This window comes from Acartia tonsa, chromosome 14 (genome assembly GCF_053477335.1).
Source record: "Acartia tonsa isolate MP-2025a chromosome 14, ASM5347733v1, whole genome shotgun sequence".
Taxonomy (NCBI): domain Eukaryota; kingdom Metazoa; phylum Arthropoda; class Copepoda; order Calanoida; family Acartiidae; genus Acartia; species Acartia tonsa.
The window spans coordinates 41,445,483-41,466,482 of record NC_137273.1 but is presented as its reverse complement, the minus strand read 5'-3'; the positions used below and the strand labels follow the sequence as shown (position 1 = coordinate 41,466,482).

Here is a 21,000-nt window from a genome sequence, read left to right as displayed (position 1 = left end):
CATTATAAGAAACAAAATATGTACACTTTTAACCAATAATAAAGCCAGATTGTTACTCCAATGTTATCCTATTGGCAGATATAAAGAGTGTGTATCTAGATTATCTATATTCATATGCTTTACATTATACGAAACAAAATATGTACACTTTTAACCAATAATAAAGCCAGGTTGTTACTCCAATGGTTTCCTATTGGTAGATTTAGAGATTATACATCCATATTATATCTATTAAAATGATAATAAAAGAGCTAAATAGCTGAAACTGCGACGAATTAAAATGCTTTGTGTTTTGCTTCAATTCGAACCATTTGATCTAATGGCAGTATTTAGGAACTTTAATGTGATCTTAAAATTCACCCACCTTTTTGGGGCTTTTCTATAATTAGGGTCTTACGTCCGTCCATTTGTCTGTCCGTAACGGTTTACTCTTTTCGTAAAGAATTGTCCTATCGATTTAAAACTTTGGATGATGATTCGTAGCGGGACAAAGTGTCTCAAAATTCAGCCATGCGACGCCAAAAAATGAGGGAGATGAGAGGAGAAGTGGGAAAGAAAAACCTTTTAAAAAAGATGGATAATCACTCATTTTTATGACGTCACATGGATAATTTTTGAGACACATTTTTGCTACGATAATTCCTATAGTTGGGTACGATTTAAAAAGCTATATATATATAGCTTTGCTACTAAAAGTAGTTTTAAGTTCAAAAAAGGGTTTATGTTAAGAAAATAAAACAGGATGTTAACCGATATAGATCTCCTTTACAATGCAGCCTCTTATATAACTATTTCGAGGGAGGGTACACTGCCATCCCAAGGAAACTTTACACCTTCTAAAACATTTATCTTCTTTAAGTAAAAATAACCCCCCCCCCCCCCATATCAAGAGGTGTAGCCGCCAGTGGGTCTTTTAACTGCTTATCTTGACATAAAAGGATAATATCAAATGATTTGTTGTTTCAATTTTAAGCCATTTGATCTTTCTGTAACAAAAAACAAGGGTAATTATTCTTTGAGTAGCGTAACAATTTTGCTTAAATAAATGTTGATAAGATGATATTAAGTAAAATCACAATTAATATCTAGAGGTCTCTAGGTGCACTTAAGGTGGGGTTGGGGGTTAAATCGACATTCCCATTTTTAATTTTAGTTTTTTAAGTAAAGAATATATTTTTGGAGGGTGTTGGTAACCTGCCCCCAAAATAGTTATAAACCTTTCCAAGGACCAATGAAAAGCTACATTGTTAAGGTTAAACATATCGGTTCAGCGTTAGAGAGATCCTTCGTTACAGACACACGAACACACAGAAATCGCTGCACTTAGTATGGACTTTTTGGTCATTGTAATCCTTATAATAAAGTAAAAGAACGCTGAACTGATCAGGTTCTCCTTTTACAGGGTAGCTTCTAATAGGTTCTGGGAAGGTTTATAACTATTTTAGGTGAGGGCACCAACGCCCCCTCCCCCCCCCCCAAAAAAAAAAAAAAAATTCATCTCCCCAAATTTTTATTTTCTTCTTCTTTTTAAATCTAAAATAAAAAAGTTATCAAATTCAACTCTCCCCTCCTTAAGTGCCCCTAGTGGCTTCTAGGGGGCGTAGCCGCTAGTTTTAAAAATACCGTAATATCAGACAAGAAGAAATAAACTTTATTAAGATTGTGTTACGTCTATTAATTTTCTATATGGTTGAATAAATTTGCTATAAAGTCAGATGCGTGCATAGTTTTTTGAAGGGGGGGGGGGGAAGTTAAAGAATTTTTTGGTACCACCCCCCCCCCCCCCTAGATATACCACACTTTTCTGGGATCTTGCTGTGTCAAGTAGCAACTGTTGGGAATATCAAAGGATGACTCCATGCAAAATTTGAGCCGGATCCGGCCAAAACCGACCGTGAATTTGATATAAAAAAAACCCGGAAAAGTCTAAGAAGAAAAAAATCCCGGATTGGATGAAGCACGACGTCGCTGCGCGCCGTCAAAAATCGCTTGTCGGCTCATTTTGCCCCCTCAAACCCTCACCTCATGCCATTTTTCTGTGTAAAGATTATAATTATAATCTTTTGCGTCTGATTTTTTTTCCTAGACCTCACAAATATTAAGACTTAGTTTGGGCATAAGGTCCCGTAAGATTATCTCAAACCGTTTGGGCGTGACGGCCCAAAAACCGCAAAAAATGGCTTAAAAATTTACCGGCCTGTCATTTCATCAAAGAAATCCATCAAAAAATCACAATTTGAAATTTTAATTAATTAATAACTTTTTTCTCATAAGAGATAATGACACAAGACTTTCACTTGGTAAAAATTCAGCATTGTGGGCCGCCTAGACTTTATATTTAGGGACCCTGGGGTCACGGGTTCAGTGCCCCCCACACCCACGAAGTGGGCACTTTTTTGAAAATCACGTTTTTTCAGTTTTTTCCCTTAAAGGAGGGGAAGGAGTCGTTTTAGAGACTTCAAGCATCTCTTTGATGTCGATCAACTTTTTGAGGCGAACATTTCTTTACTTATGTTTCATTCGCCTCCGGCTGACCGTTTAGCCGTTATTCGCTGCCGAAGGCGTGATTTTTGGCGATTTTTGCCGTTTCTGAAGTTTTAATGGACATTAGGAGGGGAAAGAGTTGTCCAATTAAGTTAATGATGAAGTACATTTTTGTAGGCAATTGAATTTGCTAAATTTCATGTGAAGTAAAATTTTTTGTACCTCCAACCGGTTAAGCTCCAGCTGAATCGATTTACATATACCCCCTAAAAACCGGATCCGGCTCAAATTTTGCATGGAGTTATCCTTTGATATTCCCAACAGTTGATACTTGACAAAGCAAGATCCCAGAAAAGTGTGGTATATCTACCCCCCCCCCCCCATCACTAATAGATAAAGGATGTAGAGGGGCGAAGTTTGAATGTGAGGGGGAAAAGAGAAGAAAATCAAACTGAAATATTGACCTATTTTCATCATTTGAAAAAGGGGGTGCCAGCCCTCCATTAGAAACTAGGGTCGCTGCTTGCATTGCAATATAGTGGATACGCTCCTAGAGGCATCTAGGGGCACTTGTTGGTGGGTAATTCAACCCTCCACTTTCAATGTTAGTTTTTAAAGTAAAAAAAGACCTTTCCTGAAGATATCTTACGAAACAGACACTTTTATATACAGATTTTTATATCCTCATAGAAAAAGCCAGGACATTTGACTGTCTGTTTGTTTGTATCAAAAGATCTCACTAACCGCTGAACCGAAATAGTTATTCTTTACAAAAGCTTCCCGATAAAGTTTGTTAATCTACTTTGGGAGAGGATACCACCCAAGACAAAATTACCCTAGTAAATATTATCGATCCACCCATCCTCCAAAAATATCATATAAAAACATAAATTTCATTCAAGTATGAAAAATTTAAATTGGCCTTAAATCATAATTCTTTATATTGTAATGTTTTAAAAAGAAGTTTATTAAAGTACTGTAAATTTTAAAGCACAATAAAACAAGGTTGACAACATCCGCGAAAGCGAAGGCCAACAGAATAACAGCGCTTAGATATTAAAGTCCACTCTGTAAACTCCTAAAGATCTAAGTATTTAATTAAACAGAATCCATTATTAACTTATGCATTAATATTCTACTTATTAACTTCTAAAACTATGTAAATGTTTTTACCTTTTCAGAGCTTCGCTACTTACAGATGTTGTCATCCTTGTTCTGTATATACTTCAGTTTTAAAATTTAATAGCAAAGATTCACACAAACCGATTACAACTACTTTCATATATTTGTTATAGCAACTGAACATCTGTTCTATAACTCACTTTGTACGTTTGTCCATTTCATGAACTTTTGTGCTTTGCTACTTATGGATGTTGTCATCCTTGTTTTGTATGTACTTCAGTTCTAAAATTTAATAGCAAAGATTCACACAAACCTAATACAACTACTTTCATTTATTTGTTATGAACATCTAATCTCACTTTGTCAGTTTATCCATTTCATGAACTTTTGTGCTTTGCTTCTTATGCTTCTTGTTTTGTAATGTACTAAAATTTATTAGTAAAGATTCACACAAACCTAATACAACTACTTTCTTTTATTTGTTATAGCAACTGAACATCTAATCTATAATTCACTTTGTCAGTTTATCCATTTCATGAACTTTTGTGCTTTGCTTCTTATGGATGTTGTCATCCTTGTTTTGTAATGTACTAAAATTTAATAGCAAAGATTCACACAAACAATTGCGGAAACTAAGTTTTTGCAAAACTGCGCATTCATAGCTAGCGGCTTGAAGATGGTTGGGGGAGTCTACCCCCTCCCCCCTCTCATAAGAATTTAAGTTTTAAATTTTGGTGGGTTGGGGGCCATTTTTTTCTATGAAAGATTTCTCTTAGATCGGTGATGACACCCTCCCAAAAGTAGTTATAAACCTTTACAGGACCTATAGACAGAAGCTACATTGTAAAGGAGAATCGTTTCAGCTCGACAGTTAAAGATTCTTTAAGAGATAAGACTCTAGGGGGCTAGGTGTCGCTTCGGGTACTAGACCTCTTCTCCACGCACCTTGAAACATACTCCGCTTATGATTGCAGTGTAAAGCGTCCATTCACCCATCAGACAACCAACTCTCTGAGATGCACGACCTTTGTCTGAGAAGTCCCAACTGTGCATAGTAGCGAGTTGCGCCTGTTTTGGGCCAAGGCATTCCCCCCACTCTAACTAATTACGTCGCGCATCTGACATAGTAGCAGTGGGAACCATTTTTAACGTCTTTAGTTATGACGCGGTGTCTGACCGAGATGTGAACCTATCACCTTCCCGACGACGAGCGGATGCGCTACATGTTGGGCCACGGTCGCGAGATCTTTTAGTACGCATAGACAGACAGACAATAACGCACACAGACTCTAGATATCTTGTCATCTTTATGGATATTGTTAAAAAAGGTGCATTACAGAACATGGCTTTAAAAAAAAGTCAAATATGAGTATTTCTATTAGTTATTTGACAAAAATAAAAATCTAGATTTCTTTACTTAATTGCTATAGTTTTTGGAAGAATTTTTTTTTGTTATGGGTGGGACCTTTTATCTGTTTCTATCCGGACCAATGATTTACTTCCCTTAAAATTGGGAATGTGCAGTATTTATACATTACACCTAGAATCTTGCAATTTTGGTAATTAGTTGTTGTTTTGTATGATAACTTATTACGGAAGAACTTTGCAAGAAAAACTACTAAATAATAATGTACAAAAAAATTAATACAAAAAAAAGTTAGTATGACTAGTAATATTTATTTATCGCATCGTATTATTGACAGCTTTCCATGGAAATTAAGAGGAAAAAAAGATTAAAACCAGTTTTGGTAGTCCCGATATTAATTGTTTTTTTCCTACAAAAGAATCCATGTAGACTACATTTCTCTAATAAAAGTCCCATTTCTTAATCATTTGAACACGAACCTTTAAGATTTATTAGTACATCTTAAATAGCAACCAAGTAAATCTAATTTCACCCAATATGTTGTAACAGACTAACGAACGGAGGAACAGGAAAAAAAGAGTTTCTAAAGAATTTTTCCTTCTAATTTTTAAATCATGAATGATGTACAAAAAGAATAAAATGTTCTAATTAAGAAAATTTATGTCAAATAAATAACTTCATTAATTAAATTTAGTAAAAAATTTAAAAAGAAATTCTTTTTTTTGGGGGGGGAAAGGGAGGGGGGTTGCATCTAATGAGAAGTTACATTGTAAAAGAGAACCATATTGGTTCAGCGGTTAGCAAGATCCTACAGTACAGACATACATACACATCATAGACATCCTGTTACTTTTATATAAGGATTATACACTGCTTCTAAGTATATTATTTTGTAAATAAATTATTAAGTACAGTTTTTTTATTATATAAAAAAGTTACTGCATTTAAAAGTGTTTTCACAATACAACCAATTGGTGTTCAATTTAAAGTCACAATAAGAAATCAGACACTGAACAAAAGCCAAAAATAATCTCAACATCTATGCGAAGTTTGAAAAAAGAGAACTCAATCACTTCAGTAGTTATTGGAAAAAATTCTTATATTCTGTATTTTGAACGAATAATCCTGTTTTTTACTGACTTAAAACCGGTATGATTCCGCATTAATTTCACGAAAGCAAGCGGTAAAAATCTTTGACATATCGCACCTAAATGTGGGTTTTACACTAAAAAAAATTGGGGTTAGTAATATAATTAAATTTTTAAGGGATTATTTTACTTCCCATCCCAAAAAATAAAAAAAGCTTGAACTTCCTTGTAGGCAAGTGTTGTAAAAAAATAAGTAAGTGCTGTTGTTGTAATAATATACTGATTAGGTATTTTTCTGCTTTTGCGGAATTGATGAGACACCCCTAGCCATCTGGCGTTTTAATTAGGATCAGTTTTTTACACGATCCATTTCCAACTTACAAGATGATTCTTGTATAAAAGACAATATGATCTTTTTAAAAAAGTAACGTGATGTCTCTCTTTGTATGTCTGTCTTGTGAGTTATTTATTTTAAATCTTGCACAAGGATTCCTACGACAGCTAGGCATAAAAGCGATAAAGCATTAGTTAACTATTTTTTAAATTTTTCTTTCAAGACTTATGTGCCTTATGTGCCCTTAGATGCATAATAGATTTGGGTGACTGGCTTCAAATCTTTTAAAATGATTCCTGTAATAGTTAGGAATAATAGTGATATAGTAATGGTGAATTACCAAGACAAAATTTACTTTTACAAACAAAATAGGCTTTTAATCCTATAGTAAGACTTTAATTATTCGGAATGTAAGAAAATTGCAAGGTTTCAATAGTTGCTTCATGATTTTGAGCAACGGTCTTAGAATGAAGGAAGTATGTTTTTTATTAAACAGCAAACAAGAATGGCTTCTACCCTGTCAAAAACAGTTTGCATTTTAGATGCTCTTTATTGTGCCTATAAAAAATGACGTCATTCAATACAAATGACCAAACACAGACTAAATTACCAATGGCAGGCAAGTATACAATATTTTAATTGACCAACGGTAGACCAGTATGACGTATTTTTTTATAGACACAATAAAAAGCTTCCAATTTTAACAGGGTTTACGTCAACTAAACAGCTTTAATCAAAAGTGGTCGTGGGTGACATAATAACGACACGCTAAAAATATCGATGACAGTGGTTTAAACAACCTATAATAAATTTTACAAATTAATATAAATTACATCTTGTAGATAAAGGTTCTATGAATAAAATGAACTAGGTTTACTTCTGGTGAAGAACTGGTCTACGGTCCTCCATTAGGTATGCTATGACTTTTTTTTTACTTTTTCTCTGTTGCTATTAGAGATAGCTGGCTGAATATTTTGTAAAGATTTCTTTGGCAACTGAGCATCTATTTTTTGGCTATTTTTGTCCCTTTGTCTCAAGTGCTCTACAGAATAATTTATTTGCTTTTCTCTGTTGCAATTGAAGATAGATGGCTGAAACATTTCTGATAATTTCTCTTATCAATGCGCATCTACATATAAACATGAAACATAAAAAACATTTATTCAGTGACAGATTACGCCCCGTCTTACGAAGCAGTACATACAATAGTACACCAAGCTACTGCTTAGTACCAGGTGTACTTTACAATTTTTCATAATATTTATAAATTTAAATTGCATGACTAACACTAGATGTTATGTGTGGCACTGATTAGGCTTCCCTAAGAGTAGGAATATGCGTATCCGAGATGTTTGCATTGCCTTTTTTAGGTTGGCATTAAGTTAATAAGAAAAATAAGAAATAATAATGTCAAAATAAATATAGGTAAAATTAAATGGACAAGGGAAAAAGGGAAGGAAAGAAGGGTTACAACAAATTTTAAGGCTAGTTTTTCTTAAATTTTAAAACCATTTCTGTAATTAATAATGTAAGGTTTTTAATAAATCCAGGCAAATCAATATATTTTAATTACATTCATTACATTCTTCAATATTACATATAGATTTAAAAAGTTCATCTTTAAGATTTAATGCAAATGTTTTTTTAGGAATATTCTCATTTAAAAGATCTTTTTCATGACAAAAATTATTCCATAGTCTTTGAAATGAAAATAATGGAAACCTTTCAATTTTTTTAAATTTGGCTATTGGAATATAAAACTCACTAGAATTTCTTAGTTGTCTCTGATTTCTTAGATTATTTCTAATCCATACACCATCAAAAGAATTTGGTAGCCTCCAGCGAATAAAATCATAAAAAAATAGTAGTTTTGTATAAATAGATAGCTCCTTAATAGGCAAAACATTAATTTTCCTAAACAAAGGTGGCGTATGGCTGTTATAAGCGGATTTGTGTATAATTCTAATAGCTTTTTTTTGTAGAACTACTAAAGGCTTAATAGATGATTCTAAGCCACAGCTCCATGCTGGCAAGCAATAAGATAAATGGCTATTTATAAAAGAGTGGAATAGTGTTACTAAGGATTTTTCACATAATATATGCTTAACTCTATTGATTAAAAACAAACTTCTAGATATTTTTTTCCTTAAATATTCAATATGGTATTTAAAGTTAAATTGAGAATCAATAAACACACCCAAAAATTTAATTGCAGGAATTTCACTCTGTTGGTTGATATAACCCAAATATCTAATTTTATCTGTATCATTCTCATTTTCATTATTAAAATCTAATTTAATTTTAATTTGTTCCCAAGTTATGGAATCCTCCCTTTTATTAAAGATCATAAATTTAGTTTTAGTTGGATTAAGAGACATTTCATTGCAACGAAACCAATCACAGATATTTTTAAGTTCAATGTTGAGTATTTCAATTATCTCATTCAAATCTTTTCCTGATATCAAAAAATTACTGTCATCTGCAAAGAGTAGTGTCATTAAGCTAGTACAATTTTTAATATCATTGATATAAACTAGAAACAAAATTGGACCCAAAATACTTCCCTGTGGGACACCCTTGCTGATTCCTAATAAATCACTTATTTCGCCATTTGTATAAACAAACTGATTTCTATTACTTAAATAGTTTTTAAACCATTCTAATTCTAATCCATGTATACCAATTTTTTTAAGTTTTTTTAATAAAATTGTATGCGAAATTGTATTAAAACATTTAGCAAGATCACAGAATACCCCTATAGTAATTAAATTTTCATTTTTTGCTTGTCCTAGATAATTCAAAAGGTGAATCATAGGATGTAGTGTAGATTTTTTTGCTTGAAATCCATATTGATGTTCATAGATAATTTGATTAAATTCAAGATATCTTGTGAGTTGTTCAGATACAATTTTTTCTAACAATTTTGAAAAAATAGGTAGCAAACTTATTGGACGATAATTGCCAGGGTTACATTTATCCATTTTAGAGCTGTTACTATATTTAAAAATTGGCAAAACTTTAGCAATTTTTAATTGTGAAGGAATTTGACCTGTTTTAATAGATTGGTTAATAATGTGAACAAGAGGTACGGCAATACTATTTATAATTTGTTTTAATAAACAATTTGATAATCCAAACATGTCAAAGCTCTTTTTATTTTCCATTTTTTTCACTAAATTAAAAAGAACATGAATATTTATTTCTCTTAGCTTAAATACACTGTCTGTATCAGGAATAAAGTCGCACGGATTAAGTGGGGAAGGGTTAATTTGGCTGGCAATTTCATCAGCAATTGAAGTAAAATAAGTATTAAATTTGTTAGAAATATCATGATCATTACTGTAAGATGTATCATTGACAATTATTTCATCTATACACGATGTCTTGTCATTTGATTTTGAGATTACTTGTCTTAAGGTTTGCCAGGTTTTTCTTAGATTTTCTTTATTTTGATTAAGTTGTTCCCTGTAAAAAAATTTCTTTGCATCTTTTATTGCCTTATTGTAAATGTCCCTATATGTTGTATATGCAATGTTATTTTCTGGTGTTTTATTTTTTGAATAAATTGTCCCTAGCTCAAGTTTTTTTTGTCTAGAAATCATAAGCCCTCCCGTCATAAATCCCTCTATTTTATGAAAATTTTTATTAAATTTAACTTCTTTGATGGGAAAATGTAAATTAAAAGCACAATCAAAAACTTCATGAAAGTTTTCAAAACTAATTTGTGGGTTTAATTCATTAAGAACATTACCCCAGTTGTTCGTGTTTAACATTGCATTAAATTGAATAATTTTTTCACTTGTTATATCCCTGCTGATAAATGTTTTAGGCTTTTCTGTTTTTTGTGTTTGAGAACTAACATGAAAAATAGGGAAATGATCAGAAATTGAGTTCAGAATAACGCCAGATTCCAATGTATTATTGCAAGAATTAGATAAAATATTATCAATCAATGTACATGAAGCATGTGTAACTCTAGTTGGTTTAGTAATTAAAGGCAAAAACCCGTTAGATAAAGTGTTCTCTATAAAATCATTTGTTTTTAAATGAGATTCAAATTTAAGGAGATCTAAATTCAAGTCAGACATGATGTAAGAGTCACCTTTATAAGATGACATTGCTGCTTGTAAATTTGATATTTTATCAATGAAATATTCCATCTGATCATTAGAACTCATGCCTTGTATTGGAGAATTAGGACGATAGACACAACTAATTATATTGCTTTTTTTCTGTTCAGTAATAACTTTCAATGTTAAAGATTCAAAAAGATTTTCTTCAAAATATGATAAATCATCAATTACAGTAAATCTATGTTTTTTATGAATATAGATTCCAACTCCCCCTCCCTTCCCCTTTTTTCTAGATGAGAATACAAAATTATAATTTTCAAGTTTATATAGATCTTGATCAATAATTGAAAATATTTCTTGAATACAAATTATGTCAAAATAAATGTTGTTTTGTAGAAGAAAATTGATATATTCTTTAAATTCATCAAATTTCGAGGGTAAGGAACCAAGATTCCAGCTTAAGAATTTTATCTTCCTGCAATTCTTAAATTTATTAATGAGTTGTGTGTTGTCAAAATAGGAACATTTTAAATCTATACTGAGATACGGGCTTTCAATTTCGTTTTGATTTGCACTATTTAATTTATCAGCAAAACATTCATTTAGATAATTAATAAATGTCAAAATTTAAAGAAAAAATAGCACATAAAAAATGTTGTAAAATTTTTGCGTGAGAAAATTTAGGAATTTTATTGAGGAAGGGAAGGAGAGAGGGGGTGAGAATATTTTAACTTCCTGTTGAAATAAGATATTTTGGGTGTATGAAAGGACAAATTTAAAAATTGAGGGGAAAAAAAATAGCGAGAAATACTATTTTGAATAAAATTCAATTACTAGTTTAATTTAGAAGGTTAAGATTAGGTCATAATTACTATTATATATACTAACTTTGAGCACTATTTAATTGTTCATTAGTTCATTGCATGATTTATCAAAAAACTTCACAGATTGTATCCTGTCTCCTTCGTTCTTAATATATTTGATCACTCTACCATCCAGGTGCCAGCATTTAGAGAATTGTTTACTTCTGATCAGTTTCTGCATTGCATCATACCTCATTTTGGTGAGGTCGGCGCTTATCGAATATCTCTCTACACCATTTTTGACGTCAATTTCTCTTATAGGCAGATTTTTTTTGTTTGAGAGGATAAAATCTTTCAATGGGCGACTATGGAACCTTACAATTATAGGTGGAACTTTGTATGATCCATTCTTGTCTTTCGGTATAGGCAGAATATGGGCATTTTTGATGAATTGACCTGGTTCAGTGGGCATTTTGAGACGGTTTTTGTTCGCCTCTAGCAGAGGTTTGAGGACCTCTTCAACTGCTTTCATGGCTGCTTGATTGTGGCCAAGGGACTTTTCCAGATCTTTATCAACTTGTACACCATTGATTCTTACACACTCGTTTCTGCTGTGTTGTTCTCTGTCATCAAGCTTGATTTTTAGCAATTTGATTTCAGATTTGTAGCTCTCCATCTCTGTCTTCAAATTTGTGTTAACAACCTTTATGGCGCTAATATCCTTTTCAATTTGTGGAAATTTTTGAATAAGGGGTAGAACCTTCTTGTAATTTTCCTCAAGGACATAGACCCTTTGTATTAAATCATCCAGGCTGTTGAGCTTATCCATCACTTGCTTGTGGTCGGAGGATTGTTTTTCCGTAAGCTTAGTAATAGCCTCCATGATATCTTTGGAGATATCCTCACTTGTCAACTCAATAGGAAGATTTGCAAAACGGTTTTTGTCCGACATTTATTAAAACAAATTTTGTCCCTTCTGGCTTGAACTATGTATTAAAAGCGAGACATTTACGACACGTCCGCTCAGTTCAAGCAATCTCTCTAAAAAAAAAAAAAAATGAAACTCTTTGTATCTGTCTGAGCATCCATAAAGAGAAACTTGATTTTCTTGCTGCTTTTTGAAAATTTTCTACGACCATTTTCTGTGTAATTTACTTTGGCTGTTTAGCTTTGTATTTATTTGCTTCACTACATATGAAAAAATGTGTAATTGTCCATACAGGTAACAGGATGTGTGTAAGTCTGTCTTTATATCTGACTTAGTGTATATAAGGATATCGATAACCACTGAACCGATATGGTTCTCCTTTACCATGTACCTTCTTATAGGTTCTGGGAAGGTTTATCTATTAATAAGAGGTACATCTCTTAAAGAAATAACTCCCTCTTGAATATTTTTTTTTACTTTTCCTTTTAAAAACTAAAATTTTAACTAAGAGAAGCCTAACATCAAATTCCCCTAGTGGCCGCTAAAATGGTATATTGTAAATAATATAATTTATATTATATTTCAGGAGATATAATGAACATATCCTTCGACAGAAAAGGTCCCATTCAAGTGTAAGTGTTATTTTATATTTTTTTTTGCAGTAATCGGTTTTAAAACTTTAAACTTTTATAAATTGTTATTTTGTAATATGAAAATGTAATGTCTAATATATGTATTTTTTTGTCATATAGTCGAAATATAATGCTGTTCGAAAAATAGCATAAAAACATTATGCAACAGAAAAAATCAACTATCGAACAAAGAGCCGTTGACCACTGTTAACCCCCCCCCCCCCACCCATTCTCATTTTTGGAAAAAATTTAAATGAAGGGGTAGGTGTAGTTTTTATATGCGTGACCCAAGCAGGGTTCCTTAATCCTGCAGGTCCCTTAACTGATGTACCTTAACTTTACATAGCTATATATTACCTTATAGCCTTATATCCATCTTATTTTTAAATTATTTCACGGTGAGGAGGGGGGGGGGGGGGTTGTGCTCAACAAGGCACTTTGAGAGAAAACACAAACTTGCAGTGTTAAAAATGAGTAGAAAAAGTATTGCAAAAGCAGGAATATTGCAAAAGTATTTTAGCATATTAAATTTTAAAACTACTTATTGATGTTGTCATCCTTGTTTATTTCCTAATGGAATTTAATTACTCAGGGATCTAAAGGGATAAGACAATGGCCAATGAATTGATGTACATCCAAAATGATAATACACAAAATTACCCCTTCTATAGATTACAATTAGTGGTTGAAAAGTTTGGACACTCAACTAACAATCAATATTGAATGAAATTCCCATAAGTTGTTCTGTATTCAAATAAGAAAACGCTATTATAAAACTTTGGGGACTAGTATAATAAACATTCCTTTGTCCCTTTCTTCCCTGGGAATAACTGCTGACATAACATAAATTAAAAATAGATCAGACAACAGACCAAATATACTACCTTCAATCAGGGAGGGAGGGGACATTGGACTGTAATTTTTTCTTGTAGCCTAAGTTTTATAATATCAAAACTTTATTTGCTTTTATTAAATCTTGATTATATTATACACACCTATAATGTCAAAACTTTTCCACCATTTATTTTAATTTATTTTATCTTCAAATTCTTATCCTTTAAATTCCCTGCTAGCTATAAACATGTAGAATCCAAAGTAGGGGACCCTTTGCTTTGGCCAAGTTAAACTAAAAAACCAGACGAAAAATTATGAATGTTTCTATTTTTTTAATTAGTGAATTAATGTCTCCACGGATTTTGAGAAAAGGTTGTTGTGTAATGCAGAACCATTTCTTGATATAGAAACAATAAAGAAATTGTAATGTTCATACAAAATTTCTCATATGAGACCCTTTTAAATTTGTCTCTGAGTTTTCCTCAAAGCTAGAACTTTTTTTTATCCAATTTGCCTAATGTAAATTGATTGAAGAAGCTTAATGAATAACGGTTGTTTACGTGGGTTGACCTAACCCTGCGGGGCTACAAAGTGACCAAAATTACCAAAACTATCCTGAGATAAAGCAATAAACAAACAAACGAAAAACTAACCACTTCCTTTTTTTTCAATTTCTTTATGATGGTGAAGGGGTATTAGTGCTCAACAAGGTTCTTTGAAGGAAATCGCCTTTTATATTCTTTAGTCTGTTTTCTGATCTTGAACCAGATCCATTTCAGAGGTACTCTACTACAAATATAGAATTGTAGAGTAGACAGGGTCAATTAAATTATTCATACATTTTAGCAAATTTTTTTTTTTTTGGTTATGTTTAAAAAAAGGCATCTTTTTGTCTTTAAAAGTGTACTGGCATCTACGCTGAAGGCATCTAAAGGGGGGTAGGGAGATAACCAAATACTTTTAATTTTAGTTTTAAAAGAGTTTTTTTATGTACCTTCTCTAAAATATAATATGCTTCACTGTAAAGGAGATCAATATCGGTTCAGCAAGATTTTCTAGGCTACAAACAGAAAGACATTATACTATTTTTGTAGTATTAAAGTTAACTTCTAAGTTTCTAATGATAATGATATTCTGTTATTTCCTATATTATGGATGGCACTGTCACTCTGTAATTGTTGATGCTCGTTTGTCTAACTGTATATAAATGTAATCTTTCTTATTATTTTTTTCCTTTCTTTGACAAAAAAGAACATTATTTGTTTGTTTTGTGGTAACCCCAACAATTAATTTGATTTCCGCTGTGTTTTACTTCTATTTATATGCTCATTGATTTCATCAGGCTGACGGAAACAAGGATGACAATCATCTCTATATAAAAGTAACAGGATGTCCATCTGTATGTAATAAAAGATCTCAATAACCGATATTGTTCTTCTTTGCAATGTAGCTTCTCATAGGTACGGGGAAGGTTTATAAATTTTGTAGAGGAGGAAACCATCACCCTCCCAAGAGTAATCGTCCATAGAAAAATATCCCCCAAGTCCTATTATATTATGTAGTAAGGTTTGAACCTAGTAATAGTGTCTAACTTTTTATCTTTGTGACGTAACAAAATTCGAAGGATAAGAGGGGAGGTGGGAAAGGAAACCCCTAAAAAAGAGATGGATTTTTGTTACGTCACAAAGATAAAAAGTTAGACACTAAAACTAGGTTCGTAAGGTTTCTACTGAACCAATTAAGTCCTCTATTTTAGGGAAGCTTCACACCGGTAAGGGGGTGGTTTTAGGATATTTTTTCTCTTCTATACCCCATTCAATACAAAGCTCCTTAATGTTAGTGGTGCAGCCGCTATTCCTATTAAAATATGACAAATAAAAATATCTGGAAAAACTTATTTTTTTAGTATGTAAGATACCTTATTTAGATTACATACTTAAATAATAGAGTAGAGCTCGATCTTTAAATCGTTTATAGGTGATTTAAACCGGGGCGATTCATTTGGCGCACCATCAAATTATTAATATCAATCTTTAAATCGAATTTGCATGGGCGATTTGAATCGGGCAGTGGCGCGGGCCCGGCGCGGCAACGCCACTCACCGAGTGGCATTGCCGGTTTAAATCGGGGTGATTTATTTAATAAATAAATATTTTTTTTTAATTACTTTAATATTTTATTGCAAAACTATTGTGAAAACATTTTTATGGTTATTTTTAAAATAAATTATTTATTAATGTTTTATATAAAATACCATGCTGACACGGAATTTTACATAAAATGCCTTACTGACACGGCTTATGTAATAAAGTTGTACTGGCGCGGATCGATATTTTATTGAGTGTCGCAAGCGATTTAACAACACCGCGCCGAAAATCTTTTAAATATCAATGTTTTATAGGCGCGCTGTGGCTAACCACCAGCGCACCTACAAATCACCTCTGAATCGCCCCGATTCAGCGCACTATAAAAACGATTTAAAGATCCAGCTTAGCTGTACGCTTTAAAATGTCAAAAAACATTATTTCCTCTTGTTAAGTATTTGATAAATAAAACTGTTATAAACTATCAAATATATTATATAATGTCATCAATTAATATGGTATTAAATTTGTATTAAATTTAAATTTGTATTAAATGTCAAAAGTATTATTTCCTCTCGTTAAGTATTTGATAAATAAAACTGTAATAAACTATCAGATTATTATATAATGTTATCAATTAAAATTGTATATAATTTGTTGAAAAATACTACATCTTCTAATTAATTCCTAGAATTTTTTTTCTTTGTATTATACTATTTGCTTCGCCCCTATCCACTATTGAGAGTGGGAAAGGTCAGAAAAATAACCTAAGACCATCCTAAGAAATTTAGAAAAATCTTTAGAAAAATATAGTCCATACAGAGCAGAAATTTATGAGAAATTAATCTTCGGGCAAAAAAAAAACCTTAGGCACTACTTCATATTTTAGAATTTGGATTTATTATAGACCCTTGTCCGCGAGGAATAAAAAAATGTCTAGTTTGAGTTACAGCAGGGACGTCCAAGCTTTTTATTCGGATAGGGGTGAAATGAGGGTTTTCAAAGGTTTTACTCCCACCCTTGGACGTTTATGATTTGTAAATAAAACGCACATAAAAAGCAGTTGCCGAGCCCTATCATTATATAATAATTATAAATTAAATTTGTTTAAAAAATTAAAAATCAATTATTGAATCATAACTTTACAATTGCATTTATAGATTTTTTATCTAATTAAACTAAATTAACTATATTCTATTTACGATCAGTGGTGTGCACAGCGATTCACCAGGAGTATGGAAACCCATTGAGGGGTGAAACGGATAAGGCATTCTTTCCTTATTTAAATTTTAGGGTTGGGTGTTGACATTCCTCTACATCCTCCTAACACTCGCCACTTTTTCTTATTTTTTGTATTTTTACAAATATCTTTCTTTCTCTATTTTTATCTATCTCTCTCTATTTATTTATTTATCTTTTTTATAATTTTTTCTTTTTTCCATCTCCATCTCTCATCCCATCTATTTGAGTTTTTCCATTGTTTATTTCTTTCCATCTATCTATAAATCCATCTTTTTATCTATAAATCTATCTGTCTTTCTATCTATCTATCTTTTAATCTATCTATCCATCCATCCATCTGCCTGTCTATAAATTCATATATCTATTCTCTAATCTATCTATCTATATCCATCCATTTATCTTTCAATCTAAGTATCTATCAATCTATCTATCTATAAATCCATCTATCTATCTATAAATCCATCTATCTATCAATCTATCTATCTATAAATCCATCTATCTATCTTTCCTTTAATCTATGTATCTATCAATCTGTCTATTTATAAATCTTTTAATCTATCTATCAATCTCTCTATCTATTTATCCCTCCTGCCCTTTCTAACCAACTATTAGTAGCTGCCAAAACTGTGTGCAATTAAACAGTTTCAAATATATAATTACATCAAAATTTCAATAAATAAATGACATAATATTTTTTATTACAACTGTTCAAATTACACAATTTATCAAAAGCAAAACTTTTTACATTTATTGTCGGTCTGTCTGTTCGTTCGTCCCAAACGGTTAGCTCTGATTGTTAAATGTTACTTTATTATTTTTACTTTTTATGATGATTCTTGTAAAAGTAAGGTACAATTTATAAACTTAAGAATTATCAGATTTTTATACTATATTTGATTTTGAAGTTTGGAGTGATTTGTATGACGTTTAGGCATAAAATTAAAAGCTAAGGATATCTAAAAGTAAAGAATCATGTATTTAGGCAATTCATCGACAAATATACATAGAATATTTGTTAAAACTTCTCCCCAATGATGATAAACAAAATTGCGCCTTCTGTAGATTAAAATTATTGGTTGAGAGTTTAGATACTTCTTGTTTGGAACCAACAAAACAAAATTCAATAAAAGTACCCAAAGTTTTTGGACTAACGAATAACTTAGCATTGTTTTAAAAACTTTGGATACCAATTTAATTAACAGTCCATTGCCCCCTCCCTCCTGACATTTAATAAGCTGCACTTTAATGGATGTTGTCATCCTTGTTGTTTAATGTCACATGCTGTTTAGGGAAGTTATTGATTTGAGATTAATTAAATATTTTGGCTTGTCCAATAAAAAAACACTATCCGTACAAGCATTTTTATAGTAGCGAAGCTTCTCTATAATTTGAAGTGTCCGTCTGTATGTCTGTCTGAAACATTTTTAGGGAAAGGTGATTTTCTCGCCTCCTATTTAAGATAGAAGGCTGAATTTTTTGGGAAGATTTCCTACACCAATGAGCATCTATTTATGCTACAAGAAATATCCAAACTTTTCAAACAATAATTCAAGGTTTCCATCTGACTTAGCTCAATTATTGGAAACCAATTTGTTTGAACTAATAACTTTGCATATTAAACCAGGGAGGGAGGGGACATTGGGCTGTTCATTACACTTCTCCCAAAAGTTTTATTATAGCGTTTTCTTTACTTTGGGGACCTTATTGAATATTGAGAAGTTGGTTATTTAAGTTGAGTGTACTAAAGTTTCAACCAATAATTTAAATCTACAAAAAGGTGACTTTGTTAATTATTATTTGGAATGTGCGTCAATTTATCGCCCATTGTCTTATCCCTTAAGATCCCTGCCCACACACACCCTCTTAGCAAAATTAAGTGCACGAGCTTGTTTATAATAATAGTTATTTCTCGTATCGTATTATAAACGGCTTTCCGCGGATATAGAATGTATAATTATAAGATTAAAACTAGTTTTTTAGCCCCGAGGTGCCGAAAGCACCGGCTAAAAAAACTAGTTTTAATCTTATGATTGTACATTTTTATATTCGTAGAAAGCTGGATATAATACGATGCTAGACATAGTTTTTTTCGTATGGATGAGAACCGGTTCATATCCAACGGATTCGAGTGAATACGAGAAAGATGTTTTATACTTTGTTCAGGGACTATCAAGGGGTAAGACAATGGACGATAAATTTATGTACATTCTCAATGAAGATAAACAGTATTATATTACCCCTTTTGTAGATAATAATTATGAGATTGAAAAGTAAGGACAGTGCTAGATTGAACCAGATTTGATAAAAGTAACCAAAGTTAATAAGTCAATGTGTTAATAAAACTTTGGGTACCAGTATAAATTATTGTCCCATATCCCCTCCCTCTCTAACTTTATTTTTGCATAAATGTATGGCGTAGAAATATATTATCTTGTAATAAAGATTTATTAAAAATATAATGCATTATAAATATAGCGTAGCTACTCTATAGCAAGGGTATGTCCGTCCATCTTTCTCTATTAATTTATTAACCTTTTAAATTGAAAATCCTCCCCAAAAGTATTTTTGAAATTTCATTAACCAATGATAAGATTCACTTTATCGGAGAACCATATCGGTTTATAGCAGTTAGCGAGATCGTTCACTGCATACACAAAAACATAGACATCCTGTTACTTTTATATAATGATATTGTTAGAAAATTTTTGTCCTTGTTAAAACTGTAATGCATTATTTAATTTTTGTATGCAGTATATATTATACCAATAAGGATAAATGCAAGAAGCGAAACAATAAATAAAATATTTATAAAAAAAGTTAGTAAAGTGTTATACCATAAAGATAAGGTTCTGTTGTTAGGTATTTTCATTAAGATTTTAAGTGCCGCCGAAAAGAAAAAAAAGGTTATGCCCAATTTATGTAGCTTAGTCAGATAAGTGGACGAACTAATAGACTTTTGCTATATAGTAGCTTTGCTACTATAAGTGCATAATTTAATTATGTAGTATGAAATATAGTTAAGAATTTTTCCTCCATAAATAATAATCTTTTATATCTATCTATCTATTTATCAATGTATCTAACTATCCATTTATCTATCTATCTATCTATCTATCTATCTATCTATCTATCTATCTATCTATCTATCTATCTATCTATCTATCTATCTATCTATCTATCTATCTATCTATCTATCTATCTATCTATCTATCTATCTATCTATCTATCTATCTATCTATCTATCTATCTATCTATCTATCTATCTATCTATCTATCTATCTATCTATCTATCTATCTATCTATCTATCTATCTATCTATCTATCTATCTATCTTTCCATCTATCTATCTATCTATCTATCTATCTATCTATCTATCTATCTATCTATCTATCTATCTATCTATCTATCTATCTATCTATCTATCTATCTATCTATCTATCTATCTATCTATCTATCTATCTATCTATCTATCTATCTATCTATCTATCTATCTATCTATCTATCTATCTATCTATCTATCTATCTATCTATCTATCTATCTATCTATCTATCTATTTATCTACGCCAGAAGAGTGGAGCAATGCCCTACAGAGCAATGTATTTAATCAGATACAGTCAGCCCTGAGCAGTCTGGAACAATATATATATATATATATCTATCTATCTATCTATCTATCTATCTATCTATCTATCTATCTAGGCCAGAAGATTGGAGCAATGCCCTGCAGAGCAATGTATTTAACCAGATACAGTCAGCTCTGAGCAGCCTGGAACAATATCTATATAACTATCTATCTATCTATATAACTATCTATCTATCTATCTATCTATCTATCTATCTATCTATCTATCTATCTATCTATCTATCTATCTATCTATCTATCTATCTATCTATCTATCTATCTAGACCAGAAGAGTGGAGCAATGCCCTACAGAGCAATGTATTTAATCAGATACAGTCAGCTCTGAGCAGCCTGGAACAATATCTATCTATATATCTATCTATCTAT

At 31.5% G+C, this 21,000-nt stretch overlaps 2 protein-coding genes across 3 annotated transcripts in view; both read left to right on the top strand.

The window, feature by feature from the left end:
* The window catches only part of LOC145305885 (protein FAM221B-like), a 519,245-nt gene that overhangs the window by 272,754 nt on the left and 225,491 nt on the right, over positions 1-21,000 (top strand). The window lies entirely within an intron of this gene.
* Positions 1-21,000, top strand: part of LOC145305990 (uncharacterized) — a 48,603-nt gene that overhangs the window by 21,289 nt on the left and 6,314 nt on the right. Inside the window, exons 4-5 of the mRNA XM_080147906.1 lie at positions 7,267-7,306; positions 12,785-12,830. Coding sequence (XP_080004032.1) covers positions 7,267-7,306; positions 12,785-12,830 — 86 coding nt within the window. The remainder of the gene's footprint in view (positions 1-7,266; positions 7,307-12,784; positions 12,831-21,000) is intronic.